Source organism: Haliotis rubra, unplaced genomic scaffold (genome assembly GCF_003918875.1).
Source record: "Haliotis rubra isolate DU_JTF1 unplaced genomic scaffold, ASM391887v1 Scf1031, whole genome shotgun sequence".
NCBI lineage: Eukaryota > Metazoa > Mollusca > Gastropoda > Lepetellida > Haliotidae > Haliotis > Haliotis rubra.
In genome coordinates this window covers 62,949-90,438 of record NW_025764928.1, presented here as the reverse complement: position 1 = coordinate 90,438, position 27,490 = coordinate 62,949, and the positions used below count along the sequence as shown (strand labels likewise).

The 27,490-nt window shown below is 39.8% G+C and overlaps 1 protein-coding gene and 1 long non-coding RNA gene across 12 annotated transcripts; one reads left to right on the top strand and one right to left on the bottom strand.

Annotated features, from left to right (window-relative positions):
- Nucleotides 1-688: 688 nt before the first annotated feature.
- On the bottom strand, nt 689-27,038 carry LOC124272824. Of its 11 annotated transcripts, none has more exons than XR_006897458.1 (7): nt 26,804-26,891; nt 9,101-9,173; nt 8,069-8,165; nt 6,214-6,314; nt 4,450-4,545; nt 2,656-2,751; nt 689-977 (listed from the first exon to the last, which is right to left on the bottom strand). XR_006897458.1 is itself a non-coding variant. In XM_046708049.1 (5 exons), exons 1-5 carry the CDS (start codon nt 27,021-27,023, stop codon nt 945-947), a joined length of 510 nt encoding a protein of 169 aa, XP_046564005.1. In that variant the 5' UTR covers nt 27,024-27,038; the 3' UTR covers nt 689-944. The 11 variants fall into 11 exon arrangements, 5 of the variants coding, with proteins under 5 accessions (XP_046564005.1, XP_046564018.1, XP_046564011.1 ...); XR_006897464.1 differs by having other exon boundaries at nt 4,446-4,545; nt 9,111-9,173; XR_006897449.1 differs by having other exon boundaries at nt 9,111-9,173.
- LOC124272890 lies at nt 6,214-24,199 on the top strand. Its single transcript, XR_006897472.1, has 3 exons — nt 6,214-6,289; nt 15,510-15,520; nt 24,187-24,199. It is a non-coding gene; the product is annotated as an uncharacterized LOC124272890 (long non-coding RNA).
- Nucleotides 27,039-27,490: the final 452 nt, after the last annotated feature.

The following is a 27,490-nucleotide window of genomic DNA, read 5'->3' as shown; positions in this document are numbered from 1 at the left end:
TGTGCTGGTGTAGCATTATACCCGAACCACGGTCTGGCTGTGCTGGTGTAGCATTATACCCGAACCACGGTCTGGCTGTGCTGGTGTAGCATTATACCCGAACCACGGTCTGGCTGTGCTGGTGTAGCATTATACCCGAACCACGGTCTGGCTGTGCTGATGTAGCATTACACCCGAACCACGGTCTGGCTGTGCTGGTGTAGCATTATACCCGAACCACGGTCTGGCTGTGCTGGTGTAGCATTATACCCGAACCACGGTCTGGCTGTGCTGATGTAGCATTACACCCGAACCATGGTCTGGTTGTGCTGGTGTAGCATTATACCCGAACCACGGTCTGGCTGTGCTGGTGTAGCATTATACCCGAACCACGGTCTGGCTGTGCTCGTGTAGCATTATACCCGAACCACGGTCTATGTGGTGTAGCATTATACCCGAACCACGGTCTGGCTGTGCTGATGTAATTATGTTCCTACTAAAATGGACGGTGGGGTAGCCCTAATGGTTAATACGTTCGCCAAAGACCCGGGTTCGATTCCCTACATGGGTAGAATGTGTGAAGCCCATTTCTTGTGTCCCCGCCGTGATATTTTTGGAATGTTGCTAAAAGCGGCTTAAAACTAAACTCTCTCACTCCAGTCACATACTGTAAAACCAAAACCTGTTCAATAATAATAAACTTATTCACTGGTTACGGAACTGTTTTAATTCTCCAATTTATGCACCTTTGTTGTTATACAACGAAATTAATAAAAATTTAATTTATTAATGCTTTCAGCAAAATACACGATGACAAACTGATTAAATGACTTTCACATTATCCGAAGACAACCTTGTAAGAACTGCTAATAGTCAGACCCACATGAGGATGTGTACATGGCCCTCTCAAGTTCCGACGTTTTTGGTTTTTTGATGAGATGAAGAAGTCTTCGAAAACTGCTGACTCAGCTTCGTCTAAGCAAGTTTGTTAAATGGTGCTGAAAAACATAAAAATAATAATATATTTCTCACATCTCTGAAACAACTCATGACGCCGATGATGATGGAATATTCACATACCTTGCGGGCCTGGAGTCGAAAAGCAGGGTACGACATTGTGTCTAGTCTGGGATCATAATTTTCACCTGCAACCGAAAATAATTTTGATCGTGCTTAACAGGTTCATACACAATGTGCTGTTTCATATGGCACAATAATCACATTCACAATCCCACCAGATGGTGCAGTTTTATAACCCCATGCCTCGATCATGTCATATTTGATTACGTTTAATAACTAAGTTGACTAATCATTATGAACTGTGTTAAGTGTGGTCGGCTAGTGAGCTTGGTGGTGAGTGGCTACTGAACTCCACTTTACTCAACAAACTATAATTGTGCAGGCACTGGACTGTTAACCCTAATCTGCTTATAGCCAATTAAAGTACAGACAAAAAGAGAATACACGTACACCATTTTAAACGTAGTATTTTTTGTTATTTTAACTGTTGGCTTAAATTTTCCTACAATCGCCAGCGGCTGAAGGGACGATTGTAGTAGTGTTAAATCGTGTCATACTGGACAAAACGTCGAAAGATTGAATCAAAAGTCAGATTGAAAAATTGAAAATACATGTACTTCAAAAGGGACTATATCAAGTGAATTGAATTTTGAAACCTTTGTTGCATAGGCTCATTCAGAACAAAACAGAGTTGGTCATTCACAGAAAATGATGAATGCATTATGTTTTCATCTTGTTTCATGAATTAAGCTCACATGTATAAACTTGTGTTTTCTGTTGTCTTTTCTTTTCAGAGTTTGTTTTGGTATCAGCTTTATTTAGATAGCAGAAACTGTATTAAACTTAACCGGACCAGTGCCGGCCAAACTGTAAAGGGCCAATCTGCAACCGTTACGACTGTGTACTGGGCCATACTACTTTGCCTGTACTGGTCCAGTTCAACGCCAATGTGCAAAATAGTACAAGCCCAGTTCCGGAATGCCTTAAATGGGCCTGATTTTCTGACTTTTCTGGGCCAGTATTTGCCCAGTTACCTGATGTTAGCTGGGTGGTCACTGCGGAGGTGAGTCCCATCCGGGTTTAGAACCCACATTCTCAGAGTGAGGAAAAATGAAGTCAAACAACAGAGTGCTTTGTGTACCCATCTGATCATGGAAAACGATGTCAGTGCCCAAAAGCTTTGGATATACAATGCATTTTAGAAAAGGGTCAAATTAACATATATTATTCTTGGAAATTGCACTTCCTACAAATTATAGCAGTTGGGGGTAGGATCCAATTGGGATTCAATCCCACCCCTCTCAGGGTGAGGCACTCAAAATGCTTGCACACTAGCATTTAGTTTTTCATTCATTTTGTCGTACATACAAAGGCTACATACACAGCAAGCACATTGCGTTACTCATATGTCAGTGGACCATTCACTGCAATCACTATTTCGAACTAAGTTCTGTGTGTAAGGGTATTCCGGATCACTGCGACGTACATTAACACCAAGAAACTGAAATGAAGAAGTCTTCGGAAAACTGCTGACTCAGCTTCGTCATTTGGAAGCAATTTGTTAACTGGAGCTGAAATATATAAAAAATATATGAATATAATTCTCCCATTTCTGAAACAAGTCATGACGCCAATGATGATGGAATATTCACATACTTTGTTGTTGTGGATTTCCCGGTCCTGCACCTTGCGGGCCTGGAAGTCGAAGAGGAGGGTACGACATTGTGTCTAGTCTGGGATCATAATTTTCACCTGCAACCGAAAAATAATTTTGATCGTGCTTATCAGGTTCATACACAATGTGTTGTTTCATATGGCACAATAATCACATTCACAATCCCACCAGATGGTGCAGTTTTATAATCCCCATGCCTCGATCATGTCATATTTGATTACGTTTAATAACTAAGTTGACTAATCATTATGAACTAAGCTATTAGTGAGCTTGGTGGTGAGTGGCTACTGAACTCCACTCACTTCAACAAACTATAATTGTGCAGGCACTGGACTGTTAACCCTAATCTGCTTATAGCCAATTAAAGTACAGACAAAAAGAGAATACACGTACACCATTTTAAACGTAGTATTTTTGTTATTTTTGTTGGCTATTTTTTAATCGCCAACTGATTGTAAATCCAGCTATAACATAAGTGATTAGCTAAATTTTTTCATAACATGCAGTATGAACAATCTTGCATTCAGTATGTACGGCCATGTTGTTAAATCAGGTTGACTTGTTCAAAAACATAAATTCAATATATTGTAGAGTAGTGTTAATCGTGTCATACTGGACAAAACGTCGAAAGATTGAATCAAAAGTCAATGAAAATTTGAAAATACATGTTCTTCAAAAAGGACTGTACCAAGTGAATTGAATTTTGAAACCTTTGTTGCATAGGCTCATTCAGAACAAAACAGAGTTGGTCATTCACAGACAATGATGAATGCATTATCGTTTTCATCTTGTTTCATGAATTAAGCTCTACATGTATAAACTTGTGTTTTCTGTTGTCTTTTCTTTTCAGAGTTTGTTTTGGTATCAGCTTTATTTAGATAGCAGAAACTGTATTAAACTTAACCGGACCAGTGTCGGCCAAACTGTAAAGGGCCAATCTGCAGCCGTTACGACTGTGTACTGGGCTATACTACTTTGCCTGTACTGGTCCAGTTCAACGCCAATGTGCAAAATAGTACAAGCCCAGTTCCGGAATGCCTTAAATGGGCCTGATTTTTCTGACTTTTCTGGGCCAGTATTTGCCCAGTTACCTGATGTTAGCTGAGTGGTCACTGCGGAGGTGAGTCCCATCCGGGTTTAGAGCCCACATTCTCAGAGTGAGTGAACAAATCCACAGTACACAAATTCAGCGACCTCACACGCTCGGTGACTGAGATTTTTCAGAAAATGAAGTCAAACAACAGAGTGCTTTGTGTACCCATCTGACCATGGAAAACGATGTCAGTGCCCAAAAGCTTTGGATATACAATGCATTTTAGAAAAGGGTCAAATTAACATATATTATTCTTGGAAATTGCACTTCCTACAAATTATAGCAGTTAGGGGGTAGGATCCAATTCGGGATTCAATCCCACCCTCTCAGGGTGAGGCACTAAAATGCTTGCACACTAGCATTTAGTTTTTCATTCATTTTGTCGTACATACCAAGGCTACATACACAGCAAGCACATTGCGTTACTCATATGTCAGTGGACCATTCACTGCAATCACTATTTCGAACTAAGTTCTGTTGTGTAAGGGTATTCCGGATCACTGCGACGTACATTAACACCAAGAAACTGAAATGAAGAAGTCTTCGGAAAACTGCTGACTCAGCTTCATCATTTGGAAGCAGATTTGTTAACTGGAGCTGAAATATATAAAAAATATATGAATATAATTCTCCCATTTCTGAAACAAGTCATGACGCCGATGATGATGGAATATTCACATACTTTGTTGTTGTGGATTTCCCGGTCCTGCACCTTGCGGGCCTGGAGGTCGAAAAGAGGGGTACGACATTGTGTCTAGTCTGGGATCATAATTTTCACCTGCAACCGAAAATAATTTTGATCGTGCTTAACAGGTTCATACACAATGTGTTGTTTCATATGGCACAATAATCACATTCACAATCACACCAGATGGTGCAGTTTTATAACCCCATGCCTCGATCATGTCATATTTGATTACGTTTAATAACTAAGTTGACTAACTAATCAAGTGTAACTAGTGAGCTTGGTGGTGGTGAGTGGCTATGAACTCCACGCACTTACTAACAAACTATAATTGTGCAGGCACTGGACTGTTAACCCTAATCTGCTTATAGCCAATTAAAGTACAGACAAAAAGAGAATACACGTACACCAGTTTTAAACGTAGTATTTTGTTATTTTAACTGTTGGCTAAATTCCTTATCGCCACTGTTAAATCCAGCTATAACATAAGTGATTAGCTAAATTTTGAGCCATAACATGCAGTATGAATCGCGCCAGGCCGGCTGGAAATCCTGTTGACATGCCTTGGACTAGATTGTAGTAGTGTTAATCGTGTCATACTGGACAAAACGTCGAAAGATTGAATCAAAAGTCAATGAAAATTTGAAAATACATGTACTTCAAAAAGGACTGTATCAAGTGAATTGAATTTTGAAACCTTTGTTGCATAGGCTCATTCTGAACAAAACAGAGTTGGTCATTCACAGAAAATGATGAATGCATTATGTTTATCATCTTGTTTCATGAATTAAGCTCACATGTATAAACTTGTGTTTTCTGTTGTCTTTTTCTTTTCAGAGTTTGTTTTGGTATCAGCTTTATTTATATAGCAGAAACTGTATTAAACTTAACCGGACCAGTGTCGGCCAAACTGTAAAGGGCCAATCTGCAACCGTTACGACTGTGTACTGGGCCATACTACTTTGCCTGTACTGGTCCAGTTCAACGCCAATGTGCAAAATAGTACAAGCCCAGTTCCGGAATGCCTGAAATGGGCCTGATTTTCTGACTTTTCTGGGCCAGTATTTGCCCAGTTACCTGATGTTAGCTGAGTGGTCACTGCGGAGGTGAGTCCCATCCGGATTTAGAACCCACATTCTCAGAGTGAGTGAACAAATCCACAGTACATAAATTCAGCGACCTCACACGTTCGGTGACTGAGATTCTTTTCAGAAAATGAAGTCAAACAACAGAGTGCTTTGTGTTCCCATCTGACCATGGAAAACGATGTCAGTGCCCAAAAGCTTTGGATATACAATGCATTTTAGAAAAGGGTCAAATTAACATATATTATTCTTGGAAATTGCACTTCCTACAAATTATAGCAGTTGGGGTAGGATCCAATTCGGGATTCAATCCCACCCTCTCAGGGTGAGGCATTCAAAAATGCTTGCACACTAGCATTTAGTTTTTCATTCATTTTGTCGTACATACCAAGGCTACATACACAGCAAGCACATTGCGTTACTCATATGTCAGTGGACCATTCACTGCAATCACTATTTCGAACTAAGTTCTGTGTGTAAGGGTATTCCGGATCACTGCGACGGACATTAACACCAAGAAACTGAAATGAAGAAGTCTTCGGAAAACTGCTGACTCAGCTTTGTCATTTGGAAGCAGATTTGTTAACTGGAGCTGAAATATATAAAAATATATGAATATAATTCTCCCATTTCTGAAACAAGTCATGACGCCGATGATGATGGAATATTCACATACTTTGTTGTTGTGGATTTCCCGGTCCTGCACCTTGCGGGCCTGGAAGTCGAAGAGGAGGTACGACATTGTGTCTACTGTGGGATCAGGAATTTCACATTGTCCTGCAACCGAAAATAATTTTGATCGTGCTTATCAGGTTCATACACAATGTGTTGTTTCATATGGCACAATAATCACATTCACAATCCCACCAGATGGTGCAGTTTTATAACCCCATGCCTCGATCATGTCATATTTGATTACGTTTAATAACTAAGTTGACTAATCATTATGAACTGTGTTAAGTGTGGTCGGCTAGTGAGCTTGGTGGTGAGTGGCTACTGAACTCCACTTACTTCAACAAACTATAATTGTGCAGGCACTGGACTGTTAACCCTAATCTGCTTATAGCCAATTAAAGTACAGACAAAAGAGAATACACGTACACCATTTTAAACGTAGTATTTTGTTATTTTAACTGTTGGCTAAATTTTCCTACAATCGCCAGCGCGGCTGAAGGGATGGTGTAAATCCAGCTATAACATAAGTGATGAGCTAAATTTTGAGCCATAACATGCAGTATGAACTTCGATGGGCATCTTGAAACATTCAGTATGTACGGCCATGTTGTTAAATCATGGAAATCCTGTTGACATGCCTTGTTCAAAACATAAATTCAATATATTGCCTAGATTGTAGTAGTGTTAATCGTGTCATACTGGACAAAACGTCGAAAGATTGAATCAAAAGTCAATGAAAATTTGAAAATACATGTACTTCAAAAAGGGACTGTATCAAGTGAATTGAATTTTGAAACCTTTGTTGCATAGGCTCATTCAGAACAAAACAGAGTTGGTCATTCACAGACAATGATGAATGCATTATGTTTTCATCTTGTTTCATGAATTAAGCTCACATGTATAAACTTGTGTTTTCTTTGTCTTTTCTTTTCAGAGTTTGTTTTGGTATCAGCTTTATTTAGATAGCAGAAACTGTATTAAACTTAACCGGACCAGTGTCGGCCAAACTGTAAAGGGCCAATCTGCAGCCGTTACGACTGTGTACTGGGCTATACTACTTTGCCTGTACTGGTCCAGTTCAACGCCAATGTGCAAAATAGTACAAGCCCAGTTCCGGAATGCCTTTAAATGGGCCTGATTTTCTGACTTTTCTGGGCCAGTATTTGCCCAGTTACCTGATGTTAGCTGGGTGGTCACTGGCGGAGGTGAGTCGCATCCGGATTTAGAACCCAGATTCTCTGAGTGAGGAACAATCCACAGTAACACACCAGCGACCTCACACGCTCGGTGACTGAGAGATTTTTTCAGAAAATGAAGTCAAACAACAGAGTGCTTTGTCCCATCTGACCATGGAAAACGATGTCAGTGCCCAAAAGCTTTGGATATACAATGCATTTTAGAAAAGGGTCAAATTAACATATATTATTCTTGGAAATTGCACTTCCTACAAATTAAAGCAGTTTGGGGGTAGGATCCAATTCGGGATTCGATCCCACCCTCTCAGGGTGAGGCACTAAAAGGCTTGCACACTAGCATTTAGTTTTTCATTCATTTTGTCGTACATACCAAGGCTACATACACAGCAAGCACATTGCGTTACTCATATGTCAGTGGACCATTCACTGCAATCACTATTTCGAACTAAGTTCTGTGTGTAAGGGTATTCCGGATCACTGCGACGTACATTAACATCAAGAAACTGAAATGAAGAAGTCTTCGGAAAACTGCTGACTCAGCTTTGTCATTTGGAAGCAGGTTTGTTAACTGGAGCTGAAATATATAAATAATATATGAATATAATTCTCCCATTTCTGGAAACAAGTCATGACACTAATGATGGGGAAATATTCACATACGGTTTACTTGTACATCTTGCAGGAATCGACCTTGCGGGAATCGACCTTGCGGGTTATCAGTGTAGCAATTTAGTGTTTTGTGTAACTAAATTGGTATCTGCAACAGAAAATAATTTTGAAAAGGTTCATGCACAATGTGTTGTAATCTTTTCTTTCTGAAAATATTGAGTCAGTGGTCGAATGTATCTCTAACCTTTAACGTCATTATTAAAACATCGTCTTTGCTGTATGTCTTTCACAAATCTTGTATATCTAGATTGAAGTAACGACTTCCAGGATAACACGTAGCAACGTAACAACAGTTTTAATAGAACATAGAACACAGAACATATAGGTTATGTTTAGGATTACACTTTCTCAATAAATATCAAACTATCTTACATAGTCTAATACATTTGAGGTGAGTCCCATCCGGGTTTAGGAACCCACATTCTCAGAGTGAGTGAACAAATCCACAGTACGAAAAATTCAGCGTCCTCACACGCTCGGTGACTGAAATTCTTTTCAGAAAATGAAGTCAAACAACAAAGTGCTTTGTGTACCCATCTGACCATAAAAACGATGTCAATGCCCGAAAGCTATGCATATACAATGCATTTTAGAAAAGGGTCAAATTAACATATACTATTCTTGGAAATTGCACTTCTTACAAATTATAGCAGTTTGGGGGTAGGATCCAATTCGGGATTCAATCCCACCCTCTCAGGGTGAGGCACTAAAAGGCTTGCACACTAGCATTTAGTTTTTCATTCATTTTTCGTACATACCAAGGCTACATACTCAGCAAGAACATTGCGTTAATCATATGTCAGTGGACCATTCACTGCAATCACTATTTTGAACTAAGTTCTGTGTGTAAGGGTATTCGGATCACTGCGACGTACATTAACACCAAGAAACTGAAATGAAGAAGTCTTCGGAAAAACTGCTGACTCAGTTCCGTCATTTGAAGGCAGATTTGTTAACTGGCACCGAAAAACATAAACATATGAATTTAATTCTCCTTCTCTGAAACAAGTCATGACACTCCACATTCACATACCTGTTGGACATGAAGAAGAAACGTTGGGAGATGTGTTTACTTGCTTTCCACCTCCACCTATTGCTGCAACAGTAAAAATAATTTTGATCGTGCTTAACAGGTTCATACACAATGTGTTGTATTCTTTTCTTTCTGAAAATATTGAGTCAGTGGTCGAATATATCTCTAACCTTTTCACGTCATTATTTAAACACGTCTTTGCTGTTTGTCTTCCACAAATCTTGTAATGAACGACTTCCAGGATAACACGCAGCGACGTAACAACAGTTTTAATAGAACATAGAACACCGAACATATAGGTTATGTTTAGGATTACACTTTCTCAATAAATATCAAGCTATCTTACAAATTCTAATACATTTGAGGTGAGTCCCATCCGGGTTTAGAACCCACATTCTCAGAGTGAGTGAACAAATCCACAGTACACAAATTCAGCGGTCTCACACACACTGAGTGACCGGAGATTTTGTAAAGGATCCAAACCGACTCCGAGGTTTTGTTTTGAAAAGTAAGCCTGCGATAGAGGGAAATTGGGGAGGCCTGCGAGATGTGACTGTCAGCCGAAACCGTGCTCTGCCTGCGCTACCCGTGTCCTGCACGTGTGCTGCCTGCACTACCTTCCTTTGAAAACCTTTGAAGACCCTGAAGAAGAATCAGGATGAGGGTGAAGGTGGAGAAGATGCACTGACTCTGATACTGACGATGAGTATGACCTGTGATGAGGTGGCCCAATACATTCAGATAGAAATACAAAAATATGAATGTGACAAATCAGAATTAACTGCTTTAACTACTAATACAGGATATAGTTACCATTATACAATCGACTCTGCTTTTAGCAGAGATTTCTTATGTATGTCAAAAGGGTTCTGTTGCTTCTATCTACTTCTAAAGTCAACATGTTTGTGTGCGTGAGTGCGTGCATGCGTGCATGTGTGTTTCACTTGCCAGATGACCAGTTTTGTATCATGAAGTACTGTTGGTGGTTTATCACACTTTTTAGAATGTCTCTACCTACGTGTGTGTAGGCTGAAAAGCAATTGATAATTCTCTTTCTGAAAACCTTATTTTACTGAGTTATCTACCCTTAAGTAATTTTGTAGAATTACCCTTACTTTTTCTTTCTTAGATAAAACACTTATCTTTGAGTGGCATATGAATTTTATTGATATATTTGTATTCCTTGCACATTTTACAAATTTATAAGCCTTTAGTACCATATTATATTACATTTTCGTTTCATTACACTGAACTTCAGGGTGTAGAATGACAAAAATTCATGAATCTAAGAAGAAAAACGGTATCTAATTGCTCTACATACTACTCTGTTAAACATTCTATATTGTGAAATTAGACATTCTTCACTTCCGGGTCAGATATTTGTAGTTGGGAAGTGTAATTTGGAATGATGCATCAGTTTACCTGAAAAAATGCTGAGTCATCACTTCAGTGGACTGTAGCCACAGCTTTGATTATTAAGACTGAATTTTCTGGATTCGTCAGGCAATTTTACTTCAGAAGACATGTTCAAACCTTTTGGCCTCTCGGTACGAAAATCACCCCGGGCTCTTGGACTATACGGAAACTCTTTGCGTGAATTTTTGTGAACTTTTGTTTCGCAACATAATTTTTACATTGGCCCTCATCAACTAAATTGGGTTCAGTTCTGCGTGGTAAGAAGGAAGACGAAGTACATCATGGCCATGTTGTTTCAACATAGTGTCTACTCTATAGACAGGGTCCGATTTGTTGGATTTTGCCAGACAAATACAGTTCGGCTTTGAGCATTTTATCGTCAAATGCAATATTGTGCTCTTGTAACCAAGCTTTGATGTCATCTTTTCTGTTAACCGTTGTTGGACATTTGTCCACTTGCTTGCTGTGATATGGCGCATTATCCATAACAATGACCGAGTCAGGTGGAATGTGTTGGATCAAATTTTCCTGCAGCCATTTGGACAAACATATCAAAAAATTCACCTCGTCATGATAATCTGCTGATTTGAGCTTTGAGTCAAATACATAAGTAATAAAGCATTTGGTACAAAACCGGCATGAAGTTGGATCAGCTGAGGTCCAGCAGCCTGGCGGAAGCTGAACCCCATTAATCACAACCTCACCATCGAAACTGCCAACATTTTGGGACGATGTGATACATGCAACTACTGATTCATCGATAAAGATAAATTGTTCGATTTTGATATCAAAATTCACCTCGTCATGATAATCTGCTGATTTGAGCTTTGAGTCAAATACAAGTAATTAAAGCATTTGGTACAAAACCGTTTTCGAACCCTGCATGAAGAACAATAAGCCGAGGTCCGGTACCTGGCGGAGGCTGAACCCCATTAATCACAACCTCACCATCGAACTGCCAACATTTTGGGACGATGTGGTGTACATGCAACTCTGTTTCATCGATAAAGATAATTGTTCGATTTTCATCTTGACATTTTTATTGCACGTAAGTATTGCATGAGCTTTGCACCGATATCTTTTCGTTCCATTAAAACCTAACGATTTTCACCACCTAAACCCCATGTCATGTTTCAGATTTTTCGAAAACTTTCCTTTGAACCCTGGTAATGCAATTGGCTTCTTGCCATATCATGTATCATATCTAGAGTAGGTAGTTGCTTTGTAATCCATATAAACTTTGTACAAATTGACAGACTGCACACCGGTCAAAATCATCAAGTTTCTGCTTGGACGCTTTGGGTTTGCGCAACTTGAAGGCTAACTCCCCTTGACTGAGAATGAACAATTTGCCCATGCTTCCCTAACTCGGACATGTTAAATTAATTAAAATTTGCAAACATTCAACAATTGACTCGTGTCAAGATGGTGTCTTGGTTGAACTAAATTGCTCGACGAGACACGTATTAAACAGAAGCGGTATTGAGTTCACGCCACGGTCAGCATGTGTTGTACTGCGTAGGCTCATCTAATACGTGTCAAACAATACTATATATATTTTGAAATTACACTTACTCATTTAAGTACAAATTTTAGTTGTTTGGGGTTGGATCTCATTCGGCATTCGATCACACGCTCTCAGGCACTAAAAAGACCTGCACACAAGCATTTATTTTTTTAACCATTTTGTCGTACATACCAAAGTTACATACACAGCAAGCACAATGCGTCACCATATGTCAGTGGACCATTGACTGCTATCACTATTTCGAAATAAGTTCCGGATCACTGGTATTATTACCCATACGGGCTAGGATACACAGGTGATTATATTTGTGATAATCACACATGTGCTTTTCAGTGATTCTCAACGTTGATTGGTCAGCTAAGCAGAGAAGAAATATGATTGGTTGACGGAACTACTTTTCATGATCATTGACAACTTTTACCGTTTCATTGATAATTAGAACGTGCTGTACTCACTACATTTCGAGATTAAAAAAGAAAACATAAAGAATATGGATACTCTTTTTTATTAGACATTTATTTTGCAAAAAAATGCGTTATAAATAGTAGTCTGTCTTTTAAAATAAATAACCTTATAAAAAACAAACAAACAACGTTTGCATTGTTTGTAAACAAACATGGCGGCCATTAGGCTAACCCCGATCAAGTCCCGAAAAACATCTCATCCAGACCCTCTCTGACAATGATGTTCCATGGGGACATCTGAACTTTCAGGTGTTCTCTTATTCGTTTCCATGAGTATATTTCAACTTTAGCACGAAAGAATGAAAACTGCTGCAATTGGTTACGTGAATAGGCAGTGACATATTGACCAGCATTTCATGATTTCAGAATAGTCACATTTTAAACATGATATGTATCTATCTATATGATACGTATTGGTGAAGTCGTAGTTGACTTCATTTTATACCGTCAAGGGCTCACCTCAAACTTTTAATTGCTAAAAGGTACATCAGCAACCAAAGATTTTAGAAATCTTGATTTAAGTCTCTACGAGTAAATGTTGATATAATTACAGGGAACAACAGTACCTAGTTTTACTTCCATAGTGCAGAGTGAGTGAGTTTAATTTTACGCCTCACTGAGCAATATTCCTTGCTAGTGCCGTTACATCGTTCGATATGACTGAAGATGATGATGAAGAATCGTTCTTTGATGTTGGTACGTTGTCAGTATCACCAATTCTGCAAGAATCTCTTGTACTGACACACACCAAGCACATTTCTCTGCGTATGAGAACCCATGTTCTTGGTAATATGCCAAAAATGTAACGTCCGATGAATGCATCAGGGCCATGAGTTTAAAGAGCCTTCAGAAAGTTTGTCGAACGAGAGAAAAGAGCAAATGGTAAGTTTATGTTGCAAGGAGCCGTTCCTGCTCCAGCCGTTTCCTCCTGTCTGTTGGAAAGAAGAAAACTTCAAACAGAGTTAGAACAGTGGCTGCTCCAGCTGTGGAGTGAAGCAGAGGACGAAGATGTCATCTGCAGGGCTGTCGCATGTCGTGGATTGAGGATCAGGATCTTGAATGTGGTCACGTTTGAGTGGAATGTGATTGTTCTTGTAAGGGATGGAAACATTGACGCTGCTCAACTCATCCCAATGCTTAAGCTGATGATCAATTCATGTGTCCTTCGTGTGCGAATCTTACTAAACACTAGGCATGCTACACTGAAACCATTTATCCTTCACAAAGAGAAACATGACATGACTTCTCACTAATATTTATTTCTAATAGAAACGTATTGTGTATTATGTTTTTCTGACTAGAAGTGTGCTTCTATTATTTACAACGATCATGAGTTTAAAATTAGACTCCGTCAGCAGACCCCTTGACATTCCTCGCAGTGGACATGGAACACACAAATAGTCATGACCGAAATGTTTGTCTGGTTTGATACCCTCAATTGAAAGTTTCCAATACATATGCATAATTTGGCTACAGATGTGAAGCGTAATCTCAAAGATGTAGCTGGCCTACTCATTGGTCATGTGCCAAGAAGTCTTGCGGGGTCATTCAGACAAATTCTTGATGTGGGTGGCAGTGCTGAGCCAGCTGGAGAACCTATTCAAAACTTTCCCACCTGGCCTGCACCAGCAGATAAAGGCGGAGGTGTGCTCATACCTTGCCACTGCGTAATTCACCACAGCAATAGAGATTGAACTTTAAATGACAATTAAGACTGCCCTTTTACTTATGCCAGAGGTGAAATCATTGAGGCTGGAGTAGACACTATTTTGTTTCTTTGATAATATGACAGATATATGAGGATACACTCATATTAACAGTTCAAACCATTCTTAATTAGCATATATTAGCATTAATTGCGCTTCATTGGGAGTTAACAATGAGGTCTATTTTTGCTTTCCTTATTGTTTTGATTATTTTCGATAGCTAACAACACATCTGCATCCACTTTACTTTCAGTGATGGATGATGTGATGAGTTTACACGTCTCATACTGACTGAATAAAGAGTTACAGTTTCTGAAAGGATAGATCATTTTGTCTTGATAGTTGTAATTTACAAGTTAAAGTCGCATGTCAATGACACGTCAAAATATTAAAATAGTACATTAGATTCACAACAGATCATCGTATAGCGAATTACACATAATTCATCTCCCACAAGCAGCACGACCCCGTAGTATGATTTAACAACTGAATATAACTGAATTTCGATACAGAAGTGATCAGTACAATCGATGTTGCTATAGTGATCTGGCACTGCCTTATGCATAATACATGGATGTTAGTTGTGGAGCTGAAATACGATACATATATTGAACGTGTTACTGGTGCATTTGGATGTTTTGAATTGAATGAGAAGATGCCATGGGAACAGAGAAACAACGAGTTCGAAGAACCCATGATAAATCTGTATTGTTTAATACTGCTATCTATCTGACCAAAATGTTCACACTGCGAAACTATGAGCGGGCGCTCATACCGCTATGATTTTCCATATACATGTAAATCACGTCACTGTTATATAGTCTGGGTCTGGGGTACTGCATCATGCATAATACATGGATGTTAGTTGTATAGCTGGAATACGATACAAAGCAAGGGGTTTTACGCAGCGTATTAAATCAATTTCTTAAATACTCTTTTGAGTACACACAGTATAATCCATATATGCTGGTTCTTTCGTTACATATATTTACTGAGATGGATTTAACAAGATTACATCATATCAACCTACCCTTTATCAGCCATGGTGATCAGCTCAGTCTTCCCAATCCGAGACGAATGAAAATCGAGCTCTTCGCGCATGACGTCAGCTTCGCCCTTTTCTGTACATTCGTCACCACTCGTCTTTTTCGGCTTGTCCCGGAATAACACGAGTTGGTCACGAATGCATATAAATGAATATTTTCTATGGTATCGAAAGCTTTGATTCCCCAGATCTCATACAAAGGTATTGGGCATATTTAAGCATAAATAATCTGGAAAATAGTTAGATGATAAGTCACCAAGTGCTTTATATATACTCAGCAGCAAAAGAACGTCAGTACGAATTCAAAATTAGATAGGCACTGTAATCAAATCATTACATAAATGGACATTATAAGCGGATCAGAAAAAGTTTTTGTGTACAATATCCTGACACATCGATGAATAACTCAGCACAATTCCAAGACATTACGTGAACGTTTGCAGTTCGTTCAGACTCTTGACTTCAGTATCTAGTGTAACCACCACGAGCGGCAATAACTGCAGCAAAGCGTCTGTGCATGGAGCGCACCAATCGATTGATGAAGGCCATTGGCACCTGGAACCAAACTCGGAGAAAGGCCTGGTGTAATAAGTCGGCTGTGTTCGGCCTAGGTGTGACATTATTCAGTCTCCTTTGAATTTCATCCCAAAGATTTTCAATTGGGTTTAAATCAGGCCTAAGGGCTGGCCACTGCCCAATGTTGACACCGTTCTGCTTAAGGAAGTCACGTGTAGCTCTGGCAGCATGGGCCCGGGCGTTATCATGCTGGAAAATGTTGTTCCGGTGAAGTGCGAAATGTGTTATGACGTGGGGTCTGAGAGCTTGGTCGATGTAGCGCACCGCTGTGATGCCGCCTCCTCTCCCTGGACCAAGGTTCTGGAACACCACAGGACCCACTCTCTGGTTCAGGCCTATTCCACCCCATACCATGATGCTTGCACCTCCCGATGAGTCTCTTTCCATAACACACTGGTCTGAGTAACGCTGGCCACGTCGTCGCCATATTCTTATTCTGCCATCTGCAGTTGATGCGCAGTACCGACTCTCATCTGTGGACAGAACAGTTCTCCATTGCCTGTATCGCCAGTTTTGGTGTTGTAGGGCAAACTGTAGACGTTCACGCCGATGACGAGGGGTAAGGATAGGTCCACGGTAAGGTCTACGGCAATGGAGGTTCCAGCTATTAAGACGTCGGCGTACTGTATCAGTACTGATTGGTCTTCCGTGTGTTCCCACCGTCTGGCGTGCTGTTTCGAATGCCTGCATGAAGGGATTCTGTACATGCTGTCGCAGAACATGGCGGTCTTATCGTCTTGCGGTCACCCTTGGTCTGTCAGTACATGGGGCAATCATTTGTGGTGTTGGTGGCCTGGAAACGTTGCTACAGCCTGTAGATGGTCCGAACGTTGACCTGGAAGTGATTGGCTACGGTTTGTGCAGTGTGGCCAGCTTCAAGTCTTCCTAGCGCCTGCTTCCTCTGAGCTGTCGTGAGTCGCGGCATCCTGCTGACGACGTAATGTGAATTTCCACCAGGTTTGGGGTGCATTTTATAGGGCGGGTTAGTCCTTGTGAACAGTACGTGCATGGAGAACACCGTACCATCTCCGAGATCAGATTGCGTTTTTGAGACTATTTCCTGGGTTACATTCTGAGTTTGGGAAGGAATGTCTTTGCTCAGCAAATTTTCCGCCATTTTGAAAACATATTTGTTAAATTAATCTGAATCTTTATATTTCCTAAAGTTATTAAGATACCTGCATCTTGTTTTTTCAACATATCGCAACCAGCGTCTTGCCATGTAATAAAATCATTTGGAGCCTACGTTTTTCCCTACTATCACTGCCGGCTGTACATAAGGTTTCAGCATTAAGTTCCATACTTTTATGAATATTAGTAAAGGCTGTATCTATGGGTTCGTTTAGTAGATCTTGCACAGAGTCAGATAGAAGGTTTTGTCTAAACTGCTCCAGTTTATCACTATCCCAGATAGGTCTACAAAACCTTTTCTTGAGTTGTCGGGTAATTTCAACGTAAGAGGAATGTGATCAGATTCAGTCTGGAGCGGAATAGCAAAGTTATGTATTTGATCAAAAACGGCTGATGAGGTGATCATATCATCCACTACACATGTACCGTTTGCCAAAACTAATCACAGCTTTATCACGCTGAAGAGTGAAAACATCCACTATAAAAATCTCACATTGAGTGATACTGTCTGTCTAAATGTTGTAACATGTCACCCCTCAACAAAATCCAGAATCGTACCCGTTCGAGCATTGAAGTCACCACCAAGCAACATATATATACATCTGATACACAGTCTAAGTACATCTAATAAATTAATCCTGGAAAATAGTTATTCTATTCTTAGAGTATAATCCGGGTTTGTTATAATCCGTAGAACATTATGGATGGATATATTCACATGCATATAAAATATCATATTTAAGATGAAAAAGTGTTTTGTCTAGTACATACTTAGTCAAATGTGATTTTACAGCACACATATCCCATCAGAAAGTCTGCCACCTTTTAGATATATTTTCTGCTTCTGTATTATATATTTTAGAATCTGAAAGCATATTTTGTCATTAAAGTCGATCAACCAAAGTTTCAGTAAGACCAATAATATCTAAAGCCATCACATAGTTTACAAATACAAAATCATTTAAAATACTTGATATATTCCAAAATAGGAATTAAACAAAGGCTTTAAAACATGTGTGAGTGGCAGTCTCACCCTGGTGATGAGGCGTAAATCTCTGGACCCCATCTCTATCATCCTCGATAATCTCCAGGAAAACGTTACGATCACTGTCCACTATATATATAGTGTAGAGTGATCGTAACGTATATCCTGGAGATTATCGAGGATGCATCCCTATCTGGTCTGTCCACTGCTGGGATGCGGGCTATATCTCAGGCCCTGTAGTGTAGCTTGTACAGGTATGGAGAATGAGATATTTAGTGCAAGAAAAAATATTAATATCTTTAAATATGTATTTCTACGAATAAACTATAGCGTAAAATCCAAACTAGGAACCTATGGTGCCATTGTACAATACAACCTTAGCATTAAGACTATCGTACCGTCACCTTAACACTGAGATCGTTTTGTACAACGGTACCCAGGACCATTCTCAAAACTAGATCTTAGGCTATCGGAACTTGATAAATACTGTCATTGACAAGGTATAACCGCCATTTTATTTAAGGAATACAGTTTGTTCTACCCCTATGTAAAGCGTAATAGGGAACACTTTTACGCTATAGTTCAGGGAAAGGCACTTCATTACATTATACAATGTACATGGAGGGTGAGCGAACTGTATTTCTTTTCTAAGATGCACCAATTCTAATACACACAGGAATTAATCTTAGGAGAAAACAAACATCAAAGCGACAGCGTCGGTGACCTAAATTATCAATCCTCGTTCAGTGCTGACTGAAGGGCTCTTGAAACCGTCGTGCCTCCATTTTTGAGAATGCCCCCATAAGTTAAGAGCATGTGGTGCTTCCCCATACCTACGATGAAAGTGGGAACAGCCCTGTGGCTGAAGAGTACCCGCAGGAGGCATAGTTCATTAATGAGTTAATTAACACAGAAGACATTGTTCGTTGAAGAGCATTTATTATTTTCAATAGATACTGAAATACTGAAAATGATTATCGTGAACTGGTGATATATTCTACTTGTTGAAGGCCTGCCATAATGGTGATCGGAAAGAGCAGTCAAAGGTTAATAAATACATTTGGATGAATTATAGGTGCAACAGTTATTGCTAGATTGTTCAAACACGTAAATCTGAGTAGGTAAATTAATTTCTCTTTCAAATGATCACGAAGATACCTACACAAAGTGTTTAGTTTTTAAAGCCATTTACCTGAGTAGGTTAATTACTTTATCTTTTAGAGTTTCATTAGATTCCACAAGATTCAGTTCAATAGCTAATCCATAATTAGCTGGGGTTAATCCATTCTATCAGATAGGGGAGTAAGTGTGTGTTTTCTTTGCTAATTACCTACTACACTGTCTCACAACTGGGAGTCTCACAACTGGGAGTTCTCAAAAATGGGAGTAGACCGTTTGATGACTGCTTACGTTCGGGTGAAATATGTTCTCTATATTATTTCAGTTACGCCTGTGATTATCGTAAGCCACATTGGGAAATGTGAACGTCGAACTTCTACTGCCAACGTAATTATAAGGTTAGAACAGAAATCCATATGAAGTTGGCTAGTCACGCGACATTCCATGGAGGGGTGGTGGGGCAGCCTAGTGGGTAAAAGCGTTCACTCGTCACGCCGAAGACCCGGATCGATTCCCATCATGGGTACTGTGTGTGAAGCCCTTTTCTGGTGTCCCCGCCGTGATATAGCTGGAATATAGCTAAGATTAAGCGGCGTAAAACTAAACTCACTCACTCACCCACATTCCATGGATGCATTGTGTGACTCACCCTCCGGCATCAGGGGAGACTTGATAACGTATTGTCGGCGCATTTGATCTTTTAGCGAAGCATCTTAGAATTTGCGTTACAAGCCCCAGTGGATATTAATTTTGTGACTCCATATTCTAATAAAGAAACTGAATTACAACAAAGTAATAAGAAGAAACTCATAATGGAAAGGACAAAATCCGTGCATGAATTCAGCGACACAAACAATCCTATATGAACATTTCCACGGATAAACAATCACAAACCTTTCCACAGGATCTACAAAGGTATGCTAAAATAGTAACGCCATGCTTCTGACATCATACGCCTGTAGATCGGATTTCATTCGGCTCTTATCGGGAAGACTGAACTGAACGTCAGGATGTCCGGGAAAGTTGGGTGGTCACAAAATGATATCGTAGGACTCATCTCAGTAAATATGTGCCAAAAACAGAACTTGTAGATCCAGTCTTGTACTACATTGTACATATTGAAAGAATATAATTAAAATAATATTTATCATTTTTTTCTTATCAACCTTTACAACCAATGATGTATTTTGTATGAAATCAGTAGAAATAGTAAAACCGATGTTTTCGCATGTTTAAACACCGGTCCACACAGTGAAAATAATAAGATTCGTCTGTTTTAGGCGACAGTAGCCTCAAAACAAAGCGCTTTTCACAGTTCACGGATAGGCTACGAGGCTATCATATGAATCATGTCAACCATTGTACAAAGCTTAGCTGTGTATACACTAGGTCAATTAGATGACGTAAACATGTCATTTGACTAGATAAGACAAATGTTCTACGGTATCTAGTATGTAAGCGATACTCATGATTTTGCTTTGAAAATCACAGTCACTGTGGGAAGACTGAAAGTAGTTCTGGCTTAAAAATATGCAATGGGGTCACAACATTGTTTCAACCTTCGCCCTGCGAAGTGACAGTTTACTGACCTACTTTCTGAAATGCAAATTGTAAGCGTTGGAATTAATTCTAACTATAGTCCGTTTGGCTCAAAAGCGGACCGTGTGCGAGAAAGGATGGAGACGGCACAGCACAAGTTAATGAATTAATAACGTTGTCGGCACTTGCTTCTCTAACACCTGGCTGTCCCTTTCTCCACTCCTCCCTCGTAACAAATGGTGAACTGTGTCAAAATTTTAATGATAGTTTGTTAAAACAACTTGTTTAATATTAGAACATAAATTCTGCAAACAAATCACAGAGTTGGTCTGATGTTTTGATTATGATCAGCGTTTCATTGAGTATTATATGTTTATTAGTTTTCGAGTAAGATTGCAATTCATCGGTCCGCTTTTGAGCCAAACGGACTGTATGTGCATTACGAATGTATGGGCTAAAGCCTCAAATCTCGCAAAGTGCATGTTTAGCACGAATATGCGTGCTTGTTCCATGTCAAGGACACAACACACGTAATTATATTCGTTACGAATCTACGGCAAAGACTTTTCATGCATTGTATATGACTTGAATATTCTTTCGGGTGTTCCTTTATATAATCAGTCTGTATTTTAAATTTGGTCAAGCAGTATATTCTTACCTTTATACTTTGTTTTACGTCAGATACTTTGAGGGGAACCCCTAACAAGATGGTCGTTACATATCAATCATGATACTTGTCACCATGACAGTAAAGAAATGAGCGTTATAATGTAATATTTCACTCGAGTGATGTATAATGTCACTGATGCTGACAGGCTATCGACTGGCCGCTATTGTTATAAACTCACCACTGTGTACAAACACATAAACAAGGGGGACTTGAGAAGTTAGATATAGGACAAAACAAACGAACAGAGAAAATCTACATTGTTTTTGCTTGTTGAAATCCCACGACTTCTCGTGGTGTTTCTCTGAAGTGACATGGCAGTGAGGAAGGGTTTTCTCCGTAATTCTATGAGTGAGTGGGTGAGTGAGTTTAGTTTTACGCCGCGCTCAGCAATATACCACCTATATGGCGGCGGTCTGTAAATAATCGAGTCTGGAACAGACAATCTAGTCATCAACAACATGAACATCGATCTGCGTATGGGAACCGATGACATGTGTCAACCAAGTCAGCGAGCCTGACCACCCGATCCCGTTAGTTGCCTTTTACGAGAAGCATGGGTAACTTAAGGCAAATTCTAACGCGGACGTAATTCTATGAAGGAATTTTTATTTAAGTGAGACGTTAAAATGATATATGTTGCAGTTTAGTTTTACGCAGCTTTTAGTAATATTCCAACAAAATCACTGAGGGCGACACCAGAAATGGGCTTCACACATTACACCGATGTGGGGAATCGAAACGGGTCTTCAACGTGACGAGCGAACGCTTTAACCACTCTATAGTTTGGCATGAAATGCATGTGGACCCGGTTTTTGTAAATATATCTTCATCCAATAACCCAATCGATCTCAAACTGTGCAAGTTGATGTTTTGTCAGACAACCTAATCACATTGTAAATCACCGATTTTATGGATATGTATTAAAGAATCTGTCTATGTAACTGTCAACAAAATAAACAGCAGAACGCAGAATGCTGGCAGAGGGAGGGAGCCAATGACCTGTAACAGCGGCAGTTTATACTGTCCCTATTTGCTTTCTGAAACACAAGGACAGCGATTAAATTATTTGGTTTTACAGAAAAAGACTCCAAGTACGCGTAATTATAATAGCAGACGTGCTCAGAAATATACATTCTGAGCACATGCCTATATCTTGTGTATCGAGAAATCGCTTTTTGATATAATATATTACTAAGTACTTACATTGACCCATTCTGCAAACTGCCCATTTAATTATAGAGAAACTCTCATGACACCCGGACTTCTAACCGCATTGGGGGCGGCGCATTATCACTGGTGCAGGTATTGGCATACAACCTGCGATACGATACATCACGATACTAAAATTGTAGTAAATATGATATATTGCCAAAGTATTGTGCACTGAAGCTGCGATACGATACGAATCCCAATAAAAGGGTGGCGATACGATACGTATCACGGTACCAAAAACTTTCATTCTAACACCAACTATAAAACACCTTAAGATCAAAACAAAACTATTTTAAAGCATTTTGTCAAATTCCGCCAGCGTTTTTCAATGTTAATTCGGAAATGAGATAATTACGTTTATGCACGGACTTTGTGAATGTTAATATAATGCGAGCGCTATGTTTGACACAGTCAGTTCCTGGCGCAATAATTTCCGAAAAACTTATTATTTGAAGGGAAAATAAGTATGCATATAATTTAATCATCAAACAAAAGTAAGTCTTTCTTGACAGATATCGGGATTCGTCAATATTCAAAGTAAAACATCGATGTATCGTGGCCCATTTGAAGTATCGTATCGGGATATACGACGATGTAAAAGTTTGTATCGATCACTATATCGGCGGCCCATGGATCGAAGCATCGATGCGTATCGATGAATCGTCACACCACTACGCATTAGCCTTGTGGTTAAAGCGTTGGAAGACCAGGGTTCTATTCCCCAGATGGTACAATGTGTGAAGCCCGTTTGTGGTGTTCCCTGCCGTGACGTTGCTGGAATATTGCTAAAAGGGATTTAAAACCCAACTCACTCACTAACCTCATGAGAACTGAAAAACCGGATAGCTTTTCGTTTGTTTTACATCACTGATGACGTCACGATGACGTTCTTGTGGTTGATTCTGAGCCAGGGATTCAGTATCCATTTAGAAGCTACTCTTCGAACTAATGAAAATTGATGCACAATTATTCGATGTTGTGAATAAATTATATAAGAAACACAACATTGTTTATGTCAGATAAAAGTCTCGGTTCCGGTAATTCCGAAAGAGAATTAACTCGTCCCTTTGGATGTCGTTTATTCTGTGTCGGAAATCAACAGTTTCAAGTGATTTCTCTATTCGGACAACGAATCTCATCTCCTGACAATACAGACTTTGTCTTATGTTCTCCCCAAACCCTTTAATGTTGCCCGTCTTCTGTACGATATTTGTTAAACATGTGATCAAGGAAAGACATACAGATTATTTAGTAGTGAGTGAGTATGGGTTTACGCCGCTTTTTAGCAATATTCTAGCAATATCATGGCTTGGGGTACAAGACATGGGCTTCACACATTGCACCCATGTGGGGATCGAACCCGAGTCTTCGGCGTGACCAGCGGACGCTTTAACCACTAGGCTACCCCACCGCCCCGTATATTTAGTAAAGGTCATAGGCTCATAATACAGGCAGCGTCTGGTGTTATGAATTACACAGGGCAAGTAGATCATCTTTACTCGTTTGAGTTGTCCATTGTGTGTTGTTCATATCAGGTCAGCGCTTGGTTTATGTGTTTGTTCGAGTACCTAGCAGTGAATTTATGACGGCCAAGAACCCCCGCCTGCTGACGCCAGGTACATTATATTAGGCTACACTTGAACTAAATACGTCGCACTACTATCAAAGCCTCTATGACACCTTAGTTTTCCCATTTCCTTTGTCCCCCACCGTGATATTGCTGGAATATTGCTTTGGCGGTGTAAAACTAAACTCACTCACTCACTCTAGTTTTCATAGTAAAACAATGAAGATCAGTAAAATACAGCATGATAAAATTTGAAATTTGTCTTTTCGTATCAAATTGCATGGTTAGCCCAACTTGTCACCTTTATCAACTTAAAGAGGTCACTCGATGAGAGAAAAATGATAGCTATGAAGAAGATACAATTATCCTTCATAAATTCAACAGGTCAGTTTCTAGTAAAATCCATTCTTTAAATATGGTTTATTTGCACAAAGGCGACTTTTAATGGGGTGTCACAACATCCTACACTGGTGGCTAAATCTCAACTGACTCAAAACCATTACAGGCGCATGAGTGTTAACAATTAAAGGCTGATGTTTGGGGATTATTTTTAAAGAAACGAAGTAAATAGTTTGAAAAGCGTTTTGACTGTGTCTTAGAAGCCACACACACTGTTTGTACACAGGTCGCTAAACTGGGTGCAACTTGTGGTGTACTTTCCTTCGTACGTCAGTCTAGTGTATAAATATCAAGAAAAACTGGAAATGCATGGCTTGCTCCTCCTGCGTTGAATGTCGCCCACAGTGCACCCCGGTTCACTGTCAGTGTTTTCCGGTGCATTTCCAACACAATACACCTCTCAAGCCTATATCTTGTAGACTGTGTACATTGTAAATGAAACCGTCCTGACCCAACTAACTGCAGCTCTCGGGTTGTAGGGAGAAATCTCGAATGGGGTGCATAATATTTCAGCACATTCTACATTGTAATATATATGAATGAGTGTTTTACCAACTATTTGCGTTTTTACTATTATTTCATCATTAAAGTTGAATTTTTTTTAAATTGTCAACTTTTCATCACAAAGATTCAAGTAAGGTGGCGGATAGTCAGTAATCAGTTCTCTGAGAGCGCATGCGCAGTTAAATATTACACACCAACCCCAAAGCCTAATCCCTAAAAACAAGTAAAACAACAGGTAAATTCGAAGTGTACCGAGATTAGCCTACCTGCGAACATCTAAAACTAAAAGGTCACCTTCACGTGAAACCCGGAGAGTGGAAGGTCGGGGGTTCGATCCCCGACCGCGTCATACCAAAAAGACGTTAAAATATGGTACTTGTTGGTCCCTCGGCATTAATGGGTACAACAAGGACTGGTCCGCTCGGAGTCAGTATAATCTGTCTGAGTGGGGTATTCATGCTTCACTGCAACTTGGTATCTCAGTGGGCTAGCACTATAAAACCAGCTTCAGTCTGGGCTAGTACAAGCAGCCGCACATACACATACACACGCATGCACGTCGTCATATGAGCGAAATATTCTAAAAGCACCCGACGTTAAACCCACCTCACCTCCCCCTGACAATTCACCCTCTAAATCAGGCGCACGCTATTCATTACACCTAACGTGAATCTCCCAGACTGAAATTAATGCATGTCGTGTACCGTATGTGTTTTCTAAATCAGGCGCACGCTATTCATTACACTCCGGATCCTAAAGTGGAACAGTGTCATTTGTTGAAAATATTTGAGATTATTTCCTGCTAGGTCCAGGTAACTCATACCGCCCCAAGCCCCGATTTCTCGGAAACAAACTTGAGATGAGAAAATTTGGCGTATAGGTTCCATCCCGCTGGTAGCCATTCTCAACTCATCAAAATATTTGAGGCTAGTTTCCTATCGGCAGACGATCCCTTCGCTAGCATTCTCAACACGAGTTTTCTACCGTGTTTACATTAGAAACAGAAGTTGATTTCCGCGCCATGACCGCTTACACCACGTATAAAAAATAACCTCAGCTCGATCTGAAACTTGAGTTTTGACTGAGTTTGTTTTGAGAAACGCAACAAACTCAGCTGAGTCAAAATCTCAAACTCAGTTTGTAATTTTAAAAACTTAAGTTTGTTTCGAGAAATCGGGGCCTAGAATTGGTGTTATTGCTTGTCGTAAAAGGCGACTAACGGGATCGGGTGACCAGGCTCGTTGACTTGGTTGACACATGTCTACCAACTATATATATCGATCCTCATGATTTTGATCACTGGATTATCTGGTTCAGACTCGATTATTTACAGGCTGATTGCGGCGTTAACCATCAAACCAACGAATTTGATTCTGTCATATATGTTCGTCATTGCTTATGTCCTTTGTTTTGTAAATGTACGGTTGTGTAGAAATGGTTGTATGATTGTAGAATTCTGAGATTTTTATGAATTTCGGATTCACTATAGTGAAATATATTACTTCCGTACCACCTCTAAGAGACGGCAGCAGTAATTCAACGAGAAATGAATTACTGCTGGCGTCTTATAATAGAAGTTCGTACGGTAGATTCTCATATACATATCCCTCGGCAAACTGAACAAGCGCTGTGAATTGTTTGTTACAGTTGGGTTGTTTAACGGCTTCTACAAGTATGATGTAAACGGTTGTTGCAATGATTCATTAAAAACACTGGGTCTGGTGTTGCTGCTGAAATAGATTGACACAATTCAATACTTTTAAGAACAAATACTCTTAGGGCGGTTTACACAATGTAGTACAAGGCAATGTAGATCATAATCTGACACCTACCTTTACCAGACATCGTGACAATCAGCTCAGCCTTGTCGATAGCAGCCGATATAAGCCGAGCCCCTGGCAGATGACAGCTGTGACGCGTGGAACTATTTTTAGCACGCTGGGTATTTCCTGCTATTCCCTCGAATCTTGGTTTTCTTGGAAAAAGGCTTGAGCGTGGTACTGAATCGACGCAAGCTGTCTCTCGCTTAGGTTCAGGGTCATGTTGGTTCATCGTTTGGCAAGATATTATTTTTCACCACGTAATTGTTTGTTTGTTGTTTAACGCCGCACTCAGCAATATACCAGCTATATGGTTGCGGTCTATAAATAATCGAGTCTGGACAAGTAAACTCAGTGATCAATATCATAAGCATCGATCTAAATAGTTTGGGTAAGTTGTTTAGAAGCCGCAGCTATATTCCATGTATGGGTTGCTAAAGACCAATTCTAACCCGGATGTTCACGGGTACTATGTCCCTGGGGTGAATTTACATCCCCAAATATAATTTAAGGTTGTAATGACGCTGAGGATGAATTCTGAACATAAGATCCGCTGATTCCGAGTTCGAATCCCAGGTTCCACTCAATTGTAATACAGCACAAGCTATTTGTATGTTGTCAAGTAAAATAAAGACACCGTTAGTAGCAACCTTCTCACACCTCGTCGCCTGCTTTCTTATTTGTCAATTCTTACTGCAA